At 33.0% G+C, this 12,312-nt stretch overlaps 1 protein-coding gene across 1 annotated transcript in view; it reads left to right on the top strand.

Moving 5' to 3' along the window:
* The first annotated feature begins 227 nt into the window (after positions 1-227).
* LOC146536079 (transketolase-like protein 2) overlaps positions 228-12,312 on the top strand; it is a 14,914-nt gene continuing 2,829 nt past the window's right edge. The window contains exons 1-10 of the mRNA XM_085190010.1: positions 228-447; positions 3,981-4,098; positions 4,584-4,801; positions 5,398-5,548; positions 7,086-7,313; positions 8,069-8,256; positions 8,924-8,995; positions 9,291-9,414; positions 10,521-10,899; positions 10,978-11,097. Of these exons, the coding sequence (XP_085046136.1) occupies positions 347-447; positions 3,981-4,098; positions 4,584-4,801; positions 5,398-5,548; positions 7,086-7,313; positions 8,069-8,256; positions 8,924-8,995; positions 9,291-9,414; positions 10,521-10,899; positions 10,978-11,097 (1,699 nt within the window). The 5' untranslated portion in view covers positions 228-346. The remainder of the gene's footprint in view (positions 448-3,980; positions 4,099-4,583; positions 4,802-5,397; positions 5,549-7,085; positions 7,314-8,068; positions 8,257-8,923; positions 8,996-9,290; positions 9,415-10,520; positions 10,900-10,977; positions 11,098-12,312) is intronic.

The following is a 12,312-nucleotide window of genomic DNA, read 5'->3' as shown; positions in this document are numbered from 1 at the left end:
TACAAAGACCTCACTTTATTAAATTTACGCAACTTTAAACTGTTATATTTTTTATAAAATATAAAATTACATTATTTGCTATGTTATTTAATTTTTAAATAAACAAATTTAATTATTAAGATAGATTTATTAAAACCCATTACAGGAAGTCTTTATTATCTGTATCTCATGTCACTTTGCGTTTGCAAAGCAAATGGTAACACTGAGTTTCCCGCCGGCCGGTGTCATAAATTGACATACTTGTTGACAATTTGGATATTTCCATTTCGGAAACAGCGCGTGTGGTGTGTGACCGGTTACCGCGTCTGCTAACTATTAATTATAATAAACAACAATATCATACAAAATGAAAGGAGATAACAAAAGTGTTGATCTTCAAGCTCTTAAAGACATCGCTAATAAATTGAGAATCGACAGTATTGTCGCTACAAACGCATCGAAATCCGGGTAAGTTTAAATAACCTCACTTAACATTGTCGCTCCATTGAAGGACTAATGAAGGTTACTAAGTAACATAATACTTATTGGAATCTCATAATGATCCTTCTTTAGTATATAGCAGTTATCTTTAATCATAATTGCTTTGTCACAAAATTATAAATGCTAAGTAAACTATTGTCTTGTGGGAAGGGGAACATGTGACTGGCCCCCGCGATGGGTTATTCTAGGTCAACGCTTACCATTTCAAATAAGAAAGATTATCATGCTTAAGTACCATGACTCGTGCTATACATCGACAACTTCATAATTGTGTTAAATATTAAAATACCTAACTATTACTTTATTGAAAGAATTTTTATTTCATTATTTTTAAAAAATAATTAATGTATAATATAATTAAGTTTATTCATTCAAGGTTAAAGGTTAATAATTAATAATGACTATGTTATATAATAGCATATAATATTTTTTGTTTTATATACATACTAGCGGACGCGCGCAGCTTCGCTTACGTATTTAAGGGTGAATTCTAATAAACCATGAAACATGTGTTCAATGAAATATTTTTAAGAGTCTAAATTTCAAATTTTATAAAAATCGGTGGCGATTTAAGAATTTTTTCATACAAACTTTCAACCCCTTATTTGCACCCTTATGGAAAGAATTCTAGAAAACCATGAAACACGTAATCAATTAAATACTTTTAAGAGTCTGAATTTCAAATTTTATAAGAATCGGTGCCGATTTAATTTTTTTTCCATACTAACTTTCAACCCCTATTTCACCCCTTTAGAATTAAAATTTTTCAAAATCCCTTCTTAGTGGATGTCCAGATTACGTAAGTTAACATCTGTCCAAATTCCATGTTTCTACCATCAGCGGTTAGGGCTGTGCGTGCGTCTTACCTCAGTCAGTGAGGACAAGTCCTTTTATATATATAGATGAGAAGATTAATTTTCAATTCAAGGCTATGTAGGCTATTCAAATGTAACTAAAATAGTGATTAATTTTTTCTACATGGTTCAATGAAACAGCAATATAAAATCTTAATCTGATATACCATCAGATAACAGTTATCACTTGCATAATATGCTGTGTCATTATCTACCTTGAATTGGTTGCTTTAGTGACCTATAAGATATTGATGAATTAACTGCAGAATGAACTACATAATAGGTTTTAGTTTCACTTTCCCCATGTAGCAGAGTGTTAAGTCATCCCATTCTTTACACACTAAGACTTAAACTCAACATTGCATTTTGTTTTGTTATCAGACAAGCTAAAATAATTATTTCGTCCCAGTGAGAATCGAACCCACAATTGTTACATTTACAGTCAGATGCTGATTTTTCATAATGGACTTTTGAAGTAAAATTAAAAGATTAAAAATTTTAACACCTTTTATATATTTTTTAAAACTTATAATAATATATTTACATTAACACTAATTGAATACTCATAAAAACTATTAAAGATCTGCTATTGAAAAGTGATTTATTACAAAGCAGGTAAAATTATTACAATACTATTTGAGACTTCCTGTTAGTATTGTTGTGAAATATGAATCAAAATAACATGTCTGCATGCATTACATTACATTACATAATATGATTTAAAAAAAAACATTCAGAAATGTTATTAATTCAACTTATAACCTTGAAAAGTATTTTGTTTTTAATGTACAATTATATTGCTTTTTTATTGTATGAAACTATTATATATAATATATATATTTGATTGTAGTAGTTCTATTTACTTAACTTACTTTGTCCCTAAAACTTAAATAATAAATAAATATCTTTCTGCTATTCAAATCCAAAAATAGAGGTGTGTGGAGAAAATAGCTACTATTATTTTTTATATTGAGGGCATAATGATGCATTGTGACAGCTAACCTAACAATCCTGATGGTTACGAGTTTGCTTACTTGGGAGAAGGGATTAGGGGTAGCAAGACAAATACATCAATGTTTCTTGTCATTAAGTTCTCTACCTAATTTCATATATGAGGGTTAAAGTGTAGTGCAGTGTTGTCTGTCGGTGAACATGGTGATTGTGGTTTCGATTCCCACTGCCAAGGAATGACTTTATTTGAATTCTTTTTATTTCTCTCTTTTGATATACAAAATACCACATTGTATATTTAAAAAAATAAGGATATAATAATTAAGGCTTAATTGGCTTAGAAAGCTTAGACTTTGAAATCCTGGCATGTTAAAATTTTCATAAACACATATTTTCTTATATTCTTTTATCCTAATAAAAAGGCTGTTTAACTATATTATTTATATTATATTATATCCAGAAGGTTAGTATAAATAATGTAAAATCATCTGGATCTCCTCTAAAGATGGGCGTTCCACAAGGATCCATTCTTGGTCCCCTTTTATTTCTTCTTTACATTAACGATCTACCTTTTTATGTGAAGAACCTATGTGATATTGTACTTTTCGCGGATGATACCTCTTTAATATTTAAGGTTGACAGAAATAAAATAAACTATGACGATGTGAATAGCGCATTATCGCATATTCTTCGTTGGTTTGATGTTAATAATCTAATGTTAAATGGTAAAAAAACTAAATGTATTGAGTTTGCTTTACAAAATGTTAAAAAAAATAATTTCAGTCTACTAATTAAAGGAGAAACTCTCAATTTGTCGGAATCAGCTATTTTCTTAGGTGTAACTATAGATTCCAAACTCCAGTGGAACGCTCATCTGGAAGCACTTGCGGATAAACTCAGCTCTGCCGCGTTTGCAATTAAAAAAGTAAGACAAATGACGGACGTCGACACTGCCCGATTAGTCTACTATAGCTATTTCCATAGTATTTTATCTTATGGAATGCTGCTATGGGGCAGTGCTTCAGACATAAATTCAATATTTATCCTCCAAAAAAGAGCCGTGAGATATATTTATAAACTAAGAGCGCGAGATTCTCTGCGAGATGTTTTCAAAGATGCAGGTATTCTTACAGTTGCTTCCCAATTTAGATACTATAATATTCTCTTTGTCCGACAAAATATACATTGTCATAGTAAACATAGTGACAATCATACGATAGAAACGAGAAATAAAGATGAGATTGTTACTCCAAGTTTTCGCCTCCAAAAAGTTAATAAATCTTTTATGGGTCTGAGCATACGTGTATATAATAAAATTCCACAGTGTATTCTAGATTTGCCACTTCCAAAATTTAAAATATCAGTAAAAAAAATTCTAACAAGTAAAGCTTATTACACTGTTCGAGAATACTTAGAGGACAAACATGTATGGAATTAATGTCTATTGAATGTAATGCAGGATAGCTGCCAACTAATGTAATAGATTGTACCATTGATTTTGAAAAGAGCAACTGTTGAGTTTCTTGCCGGCTCTTCTCAGCAGAACTGCCTTCCGAACCGGTGGTAGCTTTTTGTTCATATGTTCATTCGACGATTCAAAAGTGCTTATTATAAGTTTATTTGAATAAAGAATATTTTGAATTTGAATTTTGAATTTTTATAATTCTGTATAACAACATGATTATAATTTCTCAGTCATCCCACATCATGCGCTTCTATGGCGGAAGTCATGTCGGTGCTGTTCTTCCACACCATGCGCTACAAGGTGTCCGCGCCAAGAGATCCATCTGCCGACAGATTTATACTTTCCAAAGTAAGTGATTGTTAGTAATAAGTTTTGAGGTGTGATTGTAAACATAGTTGTGGGTTCGATTTTCACTTTGTCAATTGAATGTTTTAATATATCTCGAAAATTAGTCGGTTATGTAGGAAACAGAGGGTTTTAACACTAGATTCCTTTCACACCTACTATGCTATACGGGGAAAAGCGTGATACTAGTTAAGAGTTCTTGCTAATGTACAAAATGTATAATAAAATAACGATTTGTAATTAAAAATGTTTAGTAAAATATTATATATACTCTGAACTATTAATTCAGTTAGCAACTACTATTATCATTTATGATCATACATTGATTAACTTGTATTTTTCTGTCTTTTTCCTTTCGTTTGATTTTTATCTAATCTAAACAAGTAAATAAAAAATATAATAATCATCATGGCTGTCTAGTCGCATGGCTTCGGATAATTATTTTCGTTTCTGTCTAATAACATGCACTAAAAATATTTTCCTTTTAGGGTCATGCAGCCCCAATTCTCTATGCAGCGTGGGCAGAAGCTGGTCTCTTCCCCATAGAAGATCTGAAGAACCTTCGTAAGATAGACTCCGACTTGGAAGGTCATCCGACCCCAAGGTTGAACTTCATAGACGTCGGTACAGGTTCCCTCGGCCAGGGTCTGGCTGTCGCAGCTGGCATGGCTTACGTGGGAAAATATTTTGATCAAGCACCTTATAGGTAAATAAATTTCGGAATATGTATGATAAATGTTGGGCTCGTCAGGCGTAGTGACTGCAAAAGTTTTGAATTCGGTTATGTATATATTATGTTTAATATTACAATGTTATTAAAACACGTCATAAATCCAGTTTAGTGAATAATTGTGTAATCAGCGGGCGAAGCCGCGAGCAGGTAGCGACCTGCTAAGCATATAAGCATATTTTCTGAAATATAGTTTTTCTATGTATCTATATATGTTATCCATTAAATTTAAATATGGAATGATTTCGTTTTCAATACAGAAAGTTTACAAATCTATCAGCATGTCAAACACCATAGTGGAAAAATCCATGACGTGACGTCATTAGTTTCATATACGAGTCATATGTATATATGAATCACACATATGTGATATTGATGGAAATTTATGTCGGAAAATTATAAAGGTTAAATTGAGCTTTCCAAGCACGTGCGACTATTTAATATTTAATAAACGAAATATTTAATATTTAATTTCCTCTATAACCTGTCACGTTTACACTCGCCGGTCGGTCGCTCGGTCAGCTAGTTTCAATTTTTATATTGATTGTATAGTTATTAAATATTAATTCCAGAGTATTTTGTCTAATCGGTGATGGTGAATCAGCTGAAGGCAGTATATGGGAAGCCCTCCATTTTGCAAGCTATTACAAACTGGACAACTTGGTGGTGATCTTTGATGTCAACAGGTTGGGACAGTCCGAACCTACATCTCTGCAACATCAGGTATTTTAATTTATATCAATACTAGCTGTTACATATGGTTGAAATCTGAGTTGAAATTATTAACGGGGTATACAGAGTCTTAGCCTTCCTTGATTAGTGGAATATTTGACAAAATAAAAAATTACATTTGAACCAGTAGTTTCTGAGATGTACATGATGATGTACTGAGCCCAACAAACTGTTCAGCTTTTTGAAAGTTTGTATACATTATACAAACTATTAACTATTAAGATTTCTGTGTTGAGTTAAAATGTCTTAGTTATTATATGTTATACATTTATCTATTTTAAATACTTGTGTAATACTAAGATAAAGTAAGGCACAGTATAAAGCTACCATATTTATACTTGACAGTGGTTGTAGACAAGCTGTGCTACATATTTGCACAAATTTAAGTTTTTATAACAACAAAAACAAAATTATTAACATAGTGAAATATTTAATATTTTATATTACTCGCTCTGGTGTCGGGGCGAAACGCGGCGTTGAGTTCCGCCACTCAACACGCATTGCCTCCAGAATTCGGCGAAATGTGAGGGCTTGAGTGTCTTAACACTAGGCTCCCTCTGCCTATTCTCCTATATTCGGGATACAGCGTGAAGTTGAAAAAAAATACTGTATTTGTATTTTTATATAATAACAGTACCATCTACTTCATAAAAAATATGATAACAGAGCCTTAATTGATAACAGTAGACGTTCATCCCGACACGCTCAGACTGCTGTTATCTTTACTTACATAATGTTTATATAGAGGTTATCGAGTTTCCTTCGTTTGTATATGGTGGATGTTGTAATATAAGTGATAATATTTTTTTTATTTATTAATATTTTGAATAGTTTAGATTTTTTTTAATAAATATGTTGTGTTTTTGTGACGACATAGGAGTCTCCTAGCAACACGTCGTTTTATAATGTATGGTTAGGTTAATGTTATCAAATATGCATACTATATACTTGTATTTTAAAAAATCTAAAAGTTGTGTGATTTTTAGGAGCAGATTCAATATTAGAACAAATTAAAATTTAGTCCTTATTTTCGTTGGTTATTTAATGTGACAGATAAAATCTTAAAATAAGATTTTATAATTTTTACATATCTTAGAGACACTAGAACTAGATAGAACTAGACTTTTAGTATTTTTATATAAACCTGGAAAAGTCCATCCCAATAGGATATTTAAAACTATATTATTACAAATCTATTAGATAATGTTACTTATGTATATAAGTAATTCATAAAATAACAAAATTTATTTTAAAATTAATATCAATTTCAAATATTTTAGTGCTTATAACGCAACGTTTTGTTCATAGGTTACCTATATTAGTGTATTTATTTACAAGACCAACTGACGTCACAGCATCAACAACATGGTGTCCGGCTCAACAAGAGCATTCACATTTTATTTTTTTGTATTTTTAGGATTTAATTGAGTGACTTATTTTCAATAAATATAATACCATACTTTTACCTTATTCAAAAGATTACTTAAAAAGAAAAATTATACAGCTATCCTACACATTTTCCTTACAGATGGATGTATACGAGGCTCGTCTCAAATCATTTGGATTCCACACTCTAGTGGTGGACGGCCATGATGTTTCTGAATTGGTCAAGGCATTTGACGAAGCTGCCACCATCAGTGGAAAGCCTACTGCTCTTGTAGCTAAGACATACAAGGGTAGAGGATTCCCGGGGATTGAGGACAAGGATAACTGGCATGGGAAGGCCTTGGGGGGAGAGGGGGAGCGGATTATTAAGGTATGTATTACGACCCACACCTCAATACGAAACTCATAGCCTACAATTTGCCTATGTTTTGTTCTACTCTATGTATGTATAAACTATACTGTGAAGCTACAACTGAAACCGTTCAGTTTTTATGTGAAAGTGGAACAAACATCATACTCATAAACATTACCACAACCATAACTATCGCTTTTACAGTGAAACAATAATTTACAAATATTTTATTGAATCTGGATTAAATTGCACTTATTATTTTTATAAGTAATGCATTAATATATTGTATTTCTGATAGTCAAGTGACGTGGCCACTAGCACTCTGACAGACTATCGTTTGTTTCAATTATTACTTTTATTTTCTCTTTAAAGATCGACGATAACATAATGCCTTTTAAATATAATAGTAATTGATTAATTGTATTCAATATAAGGAATTTATTTTCAAGTGGCACAAGTGGCTATGCAGATTTTAATAAAGGAATTTTCCGTTCGCGAGTAAACAATGTGCAAAAATGGGTCAGTTATAATTTGTCGACTGTATTGTACTACACACAAATGTAACTTCAAAAATATCAAGTCTTGTTTACTGGTTCAGATTGCGTTGGATGGAGGGTAGTACATAATTTAATTAGGTTAATTGACGTTCGGATAGTGACTGTACTTAGCACACGTCTTTTACTTCAGCTTGGCGTGTAAAATATTTAGGATAGGTGGGTATTAAATTAACCAACGTTGGCGGTACCATACTTATGCACTAAATATGTTTCCAGCACCTGCAATCTCAGATCAAGAACGAGCAGATCTCCCTGAAGCCCCGTCCTCCGCTGGCGGAGGCGCCCCGCGTGCACCTCACGGACGTGACGCTGTCGGCGCCCCCATCCTACGGGCCCGCCGAACTGGTCGCCACACGCCTCGCATACGGGACCGCCTTGAAGAAAATCGCTGACACTAACATGAGGTAGTAGTCACTACGTTATATAATTAAGCTCCGAGTCTCCTCTCGAGTTGATTTTCTCCTCTCAAGAAAATTATATTCCTTTTCGGCCTTCATGTGATTGTCATTGTGATATTAAATAAAACACGTTATTATGGTTCAATATTTTATTGCAGACTGACCAAGCGACGCGTTAAGCACGCATCGGTATTGCATACCCTTTGGGAACAAAATGAAATGAATCAATAAAAAATCATAAAAATAATGTATTTGTAGCGTCCTTATATTTTATTGTAACGTAACAAATTAACAAAATTATTAACTTTTTATATGCACTTACGCTAATCTAATAGAAATGCATTTCATTTTGCATTTCTTATAGTCCAGTGCAACAGTAAGTAGTTTGTCGTACTCACGCGGCCGCCGTCGGCCGATGTGGGCAGTAGCATTCTAACAAATGTATTATATTCTATAGCGAAAGATATTTTATAGAGTAAGCATTCAGTTTATTCATTTTTTGTTTATTTAAGGCATAATGTATAAAAGAATTAAAAAATATATAATCGTTTCCCAAATAAGGAGTTGAAACCACAACCATCTCGAGTGATATTTATCAGTAATAAATTTATAATTTTTTTTTTTTCTAATACAAATATTTGAATTACTAACACTATATAAATTTGTATTACAGAGTGATCGCGTTGGACGGCGACACCAAAAACTCCACATTCAGCGACAAACTACGCAACGCGTACCCCGACAGGTACATATAAATATAATGTTGTATTTATTTAGTAATAAAAATACACAAGCAGGAGTGTTTGCTAAACAGCAATACAATACAGTTGCTTGATTGGCTTCCCCGCAAGAGGTTAGTCGTGGCATAGAGCCCATCAATCTGGCATCAAGGCAAAGCGCGTAGTTGATTTTTTGCCACTCAACGCGGAGTACTTTTGGAATTCGCCGTATACCGGAGGACGTAAGTGTCCTAATGGTAACTGAGTGTCTCCACACTAGTTTCCTAGGTTTCCCCCGCTAATCCCTCGGGCCCCCTTCAGGTACATCGAGTGCTTCATAGCGGAGCAGACTCTGGTGGGCGTGGCGACGGGCGCCGCGTGCCGCGACCGCGCCGTGGTCTTCGCCTCCACCTTCGCCGCCTTCTTCTCCAGAACCTTCGACCAGGTACACCGAATATGTCTAAACACCGCTTACATGCTCTGTCTGAGCGTTCCTGTAAATTAAATAACCCTGCTGTATGCAGGATACAATTCATTCTATAAGAATTTATTTTAGTTAATGTACTGATATTTTTTTTTGAGTAGACCAGCCACTAATCTCAAGTTATAAGCAAAATAATTGTTGTTTAAGTTGAAAGAATACTGTTAATTGCTATCTTTTTCAATCAATTGTGGTAAATTCTATTTTTCATACAATTTAATAATTTTATAGATAAACAATATTTTTATCAATGTAAGTTACAGATCAATGAAAGTAATTCATTGATAAAAAATATTACCCATCGATTGTATTGCTAAATACGCGTGATTGTAATCTGAGATAAGAGATTAATAATTAAGCGTCTAAGATATGATAAACAACTATATTCATGATAATTAATTTTTATATTTTGAATACATTAAAATATTGCACACTTTAAAAACTTTTTTAGAAAACTTACAAAATTTATGTATGCCACGATAGCTATAGCTTGATAACAACATAATATGAGTTCGTGATAAGAACGCTGGGACGTTCTAATTGTTATAAGTTTTCTGAGAAAGTAATAATTTAGACTTGTTTACATCAAATTGAAAGTTTAAATAATTGATTTTATACTAATAAACGAAATTATATTTTTGGAAGTTATATAAGTAAAATTTCGGAACGTCACGGGGGCAGTGATACTGCGTCTGATTGTAAATACGACAGTTGTGGGTTCTCTTATTTCCATTTTCACTGTTAGAAAACACAATTACGCTACTCAACACGCAATGTTTCGAGATTGTGTGGAAAATAAGCAACACTATATTGTAACACTAGGTTCCCTTTATATTAATATATGCGGAAGTGAAGCTAAAATTAATAATATTGAATGATTTATTTTTATATATAGTACTATGTGTTTGTTGATTAGGGCTATAGAATATGTATATAATTAAGAACTACAAGTTTCAAACATAGTAAGAAAGTTTAAAAATATACTTTTGTATTTCAAAGACTAAATATAGTTTAAATATATATTTAAATTATAAATCTACTATATCTATTATTTATTTTGTATAATACAGATCCGCATGGGCGCCATAAGTCAGAGCAACGTGAACCTGGCAGGTTCTCACTGCGGGGTCAGCATCGGTGAGGACGGACCCTCACAGATGGGCCTCGAGGACCTGGCGCTGTTCCGCTCTATCCCCACGGCCACCGTCTTCTACCCCAGCGACGCCGTCTCCACAGAGAGAGCTGTGGAACTAGCGGCCAATACTAAAGGAATATGCTATATAAGAACGTCGAGACCGGCTACCAGTATATTGTATAGAAGTGATGAGGTCTTTAGTGCTGGCCAGGCCAAAATAGTGAAGAGTGGTGCGGCTGATAAGGTGCTGTTGATCGGATCTGGGGTGACCTTGCATGAGGCGCTCAAGGCGGCTGAAGTACTGCAGAAAGAAGGTTAGTGGACACAGTTATTGTGGTTTTTGTGGATGTTTAAAAAATATGTAGTATTAAAACGATTTGTTGGTGATCCAGGAGTGGGCGCACGCGTGCTGGACCCCTTCACTATCAAGCCCCTGGACGAGGGGGCGGTGCAGGAGCACGCGGCGGCGGTCGGCGGACGCGTCGTGGTCGTCGAAGACCACTATCAAGCTGGTTAGTAGCATTCATAATGGCTGTTAAAATATAAATAAGAGAATATATATATGTACAATAATAAAACTATAAAATTTTGGGAAAACAACAATGGAAAATTTAAAGGCTGTGTCATAATTTGACGTGGAAAATACAAGCAAAATAAACTGTCTCGAGTATTTTATTGTGCAAAAATGGTACTTAGAAATAAAATGAAATAACATCTCAAATACAGTGAAACTTTGGACATATTGAATGGGGTAAAAATAGATTCAAATTACTTTTTCCAAATTCTCTATCAGTTTGTCTATTGATATAGGGAGCGCTGTTGATTTGTTGGCTCAAGATTTTGTAATAAAATTATTTATAAAATATAATTAAAATAATCAATAACAAAAGTACTGCTTCTACTATGTAGCCTTAGTAATGAATAGTCTGCATTTGTCAGTTTATACAAAGATACATTTTATGTGATGTATTTTATATGACAAGTGCTATAATAAACAGTGTGTCGTACTCACGCGGTCGCCGTCGACCGACGTGGCCAGTAGCACTCTGACAGATTTATTACGTGCTTCGCCGGCTTAAACTTATTGTTGTATTATATACAAATTATATAAAAAAAATACATAAATTGTAGTTTATGTATTATTCTTATATACATAAGAATAATACATAACTAATATAACTCATACGTGTTATATTGCTGTCAAGTTTTATCTAAATCCATTCACTATTTTTGTTAAAATAGAATAAATATTCATCCTTATAAACTTTCAAATTTAAAGCAAAGGATGCTTATATTTCCAATTCTTTGCTTAACCTTTAACTATGGACGTGATTTTTTTATAACACACATATGGACGTCGGGTCTGTCAGACCAGTGTATTTATTGGTCATATTCCCTCTGTTTTTTAAAGGAAGAAGACAATTTTATGTTTTAGTTTACATAAATAGCCTCAAATCAAACAAAATCAATATAAATAAAATCGCTTTTTATTAAACTTTACGCATCACAACGATTTAAGTAACTTAAAGTCACAATTTCAGTCTTTGGCCACATGGGATGACTCTTAAGAAAATAATACTATAAAAAAAAGACAGATAATAAAATAAATATTTTTTTAACAAAATATAAAGTCTAACAATTAAAAAAAATAAAGAAATTACATCTTATGGTATAAAATAAAAATTTTGACAACACCTCAAGATAAGGTACAATTGAACATCGATACA

This window comes from Heliconius melpomene, chromosome 9 (assembly GCF_056956725.1).
Source record: "Heliconius melpomene rosina isolate 202511_hmr_F chromosome 9, ASM5695672v1, whole genome shotgun sequence".
In the NCBI taxonomy this organism is placed as follows: domain Eukaryota; kingdom Metazoa; phylum Arthropoda; class Insecta; order Lepidoptera; family Nymphalidae; genus Heliconius; species Heliconius melpomene.
Note: the sequence above shows the minus strand (reverse complement) of the source record. Positions and strands in the feature narration are given on the sequence as shown.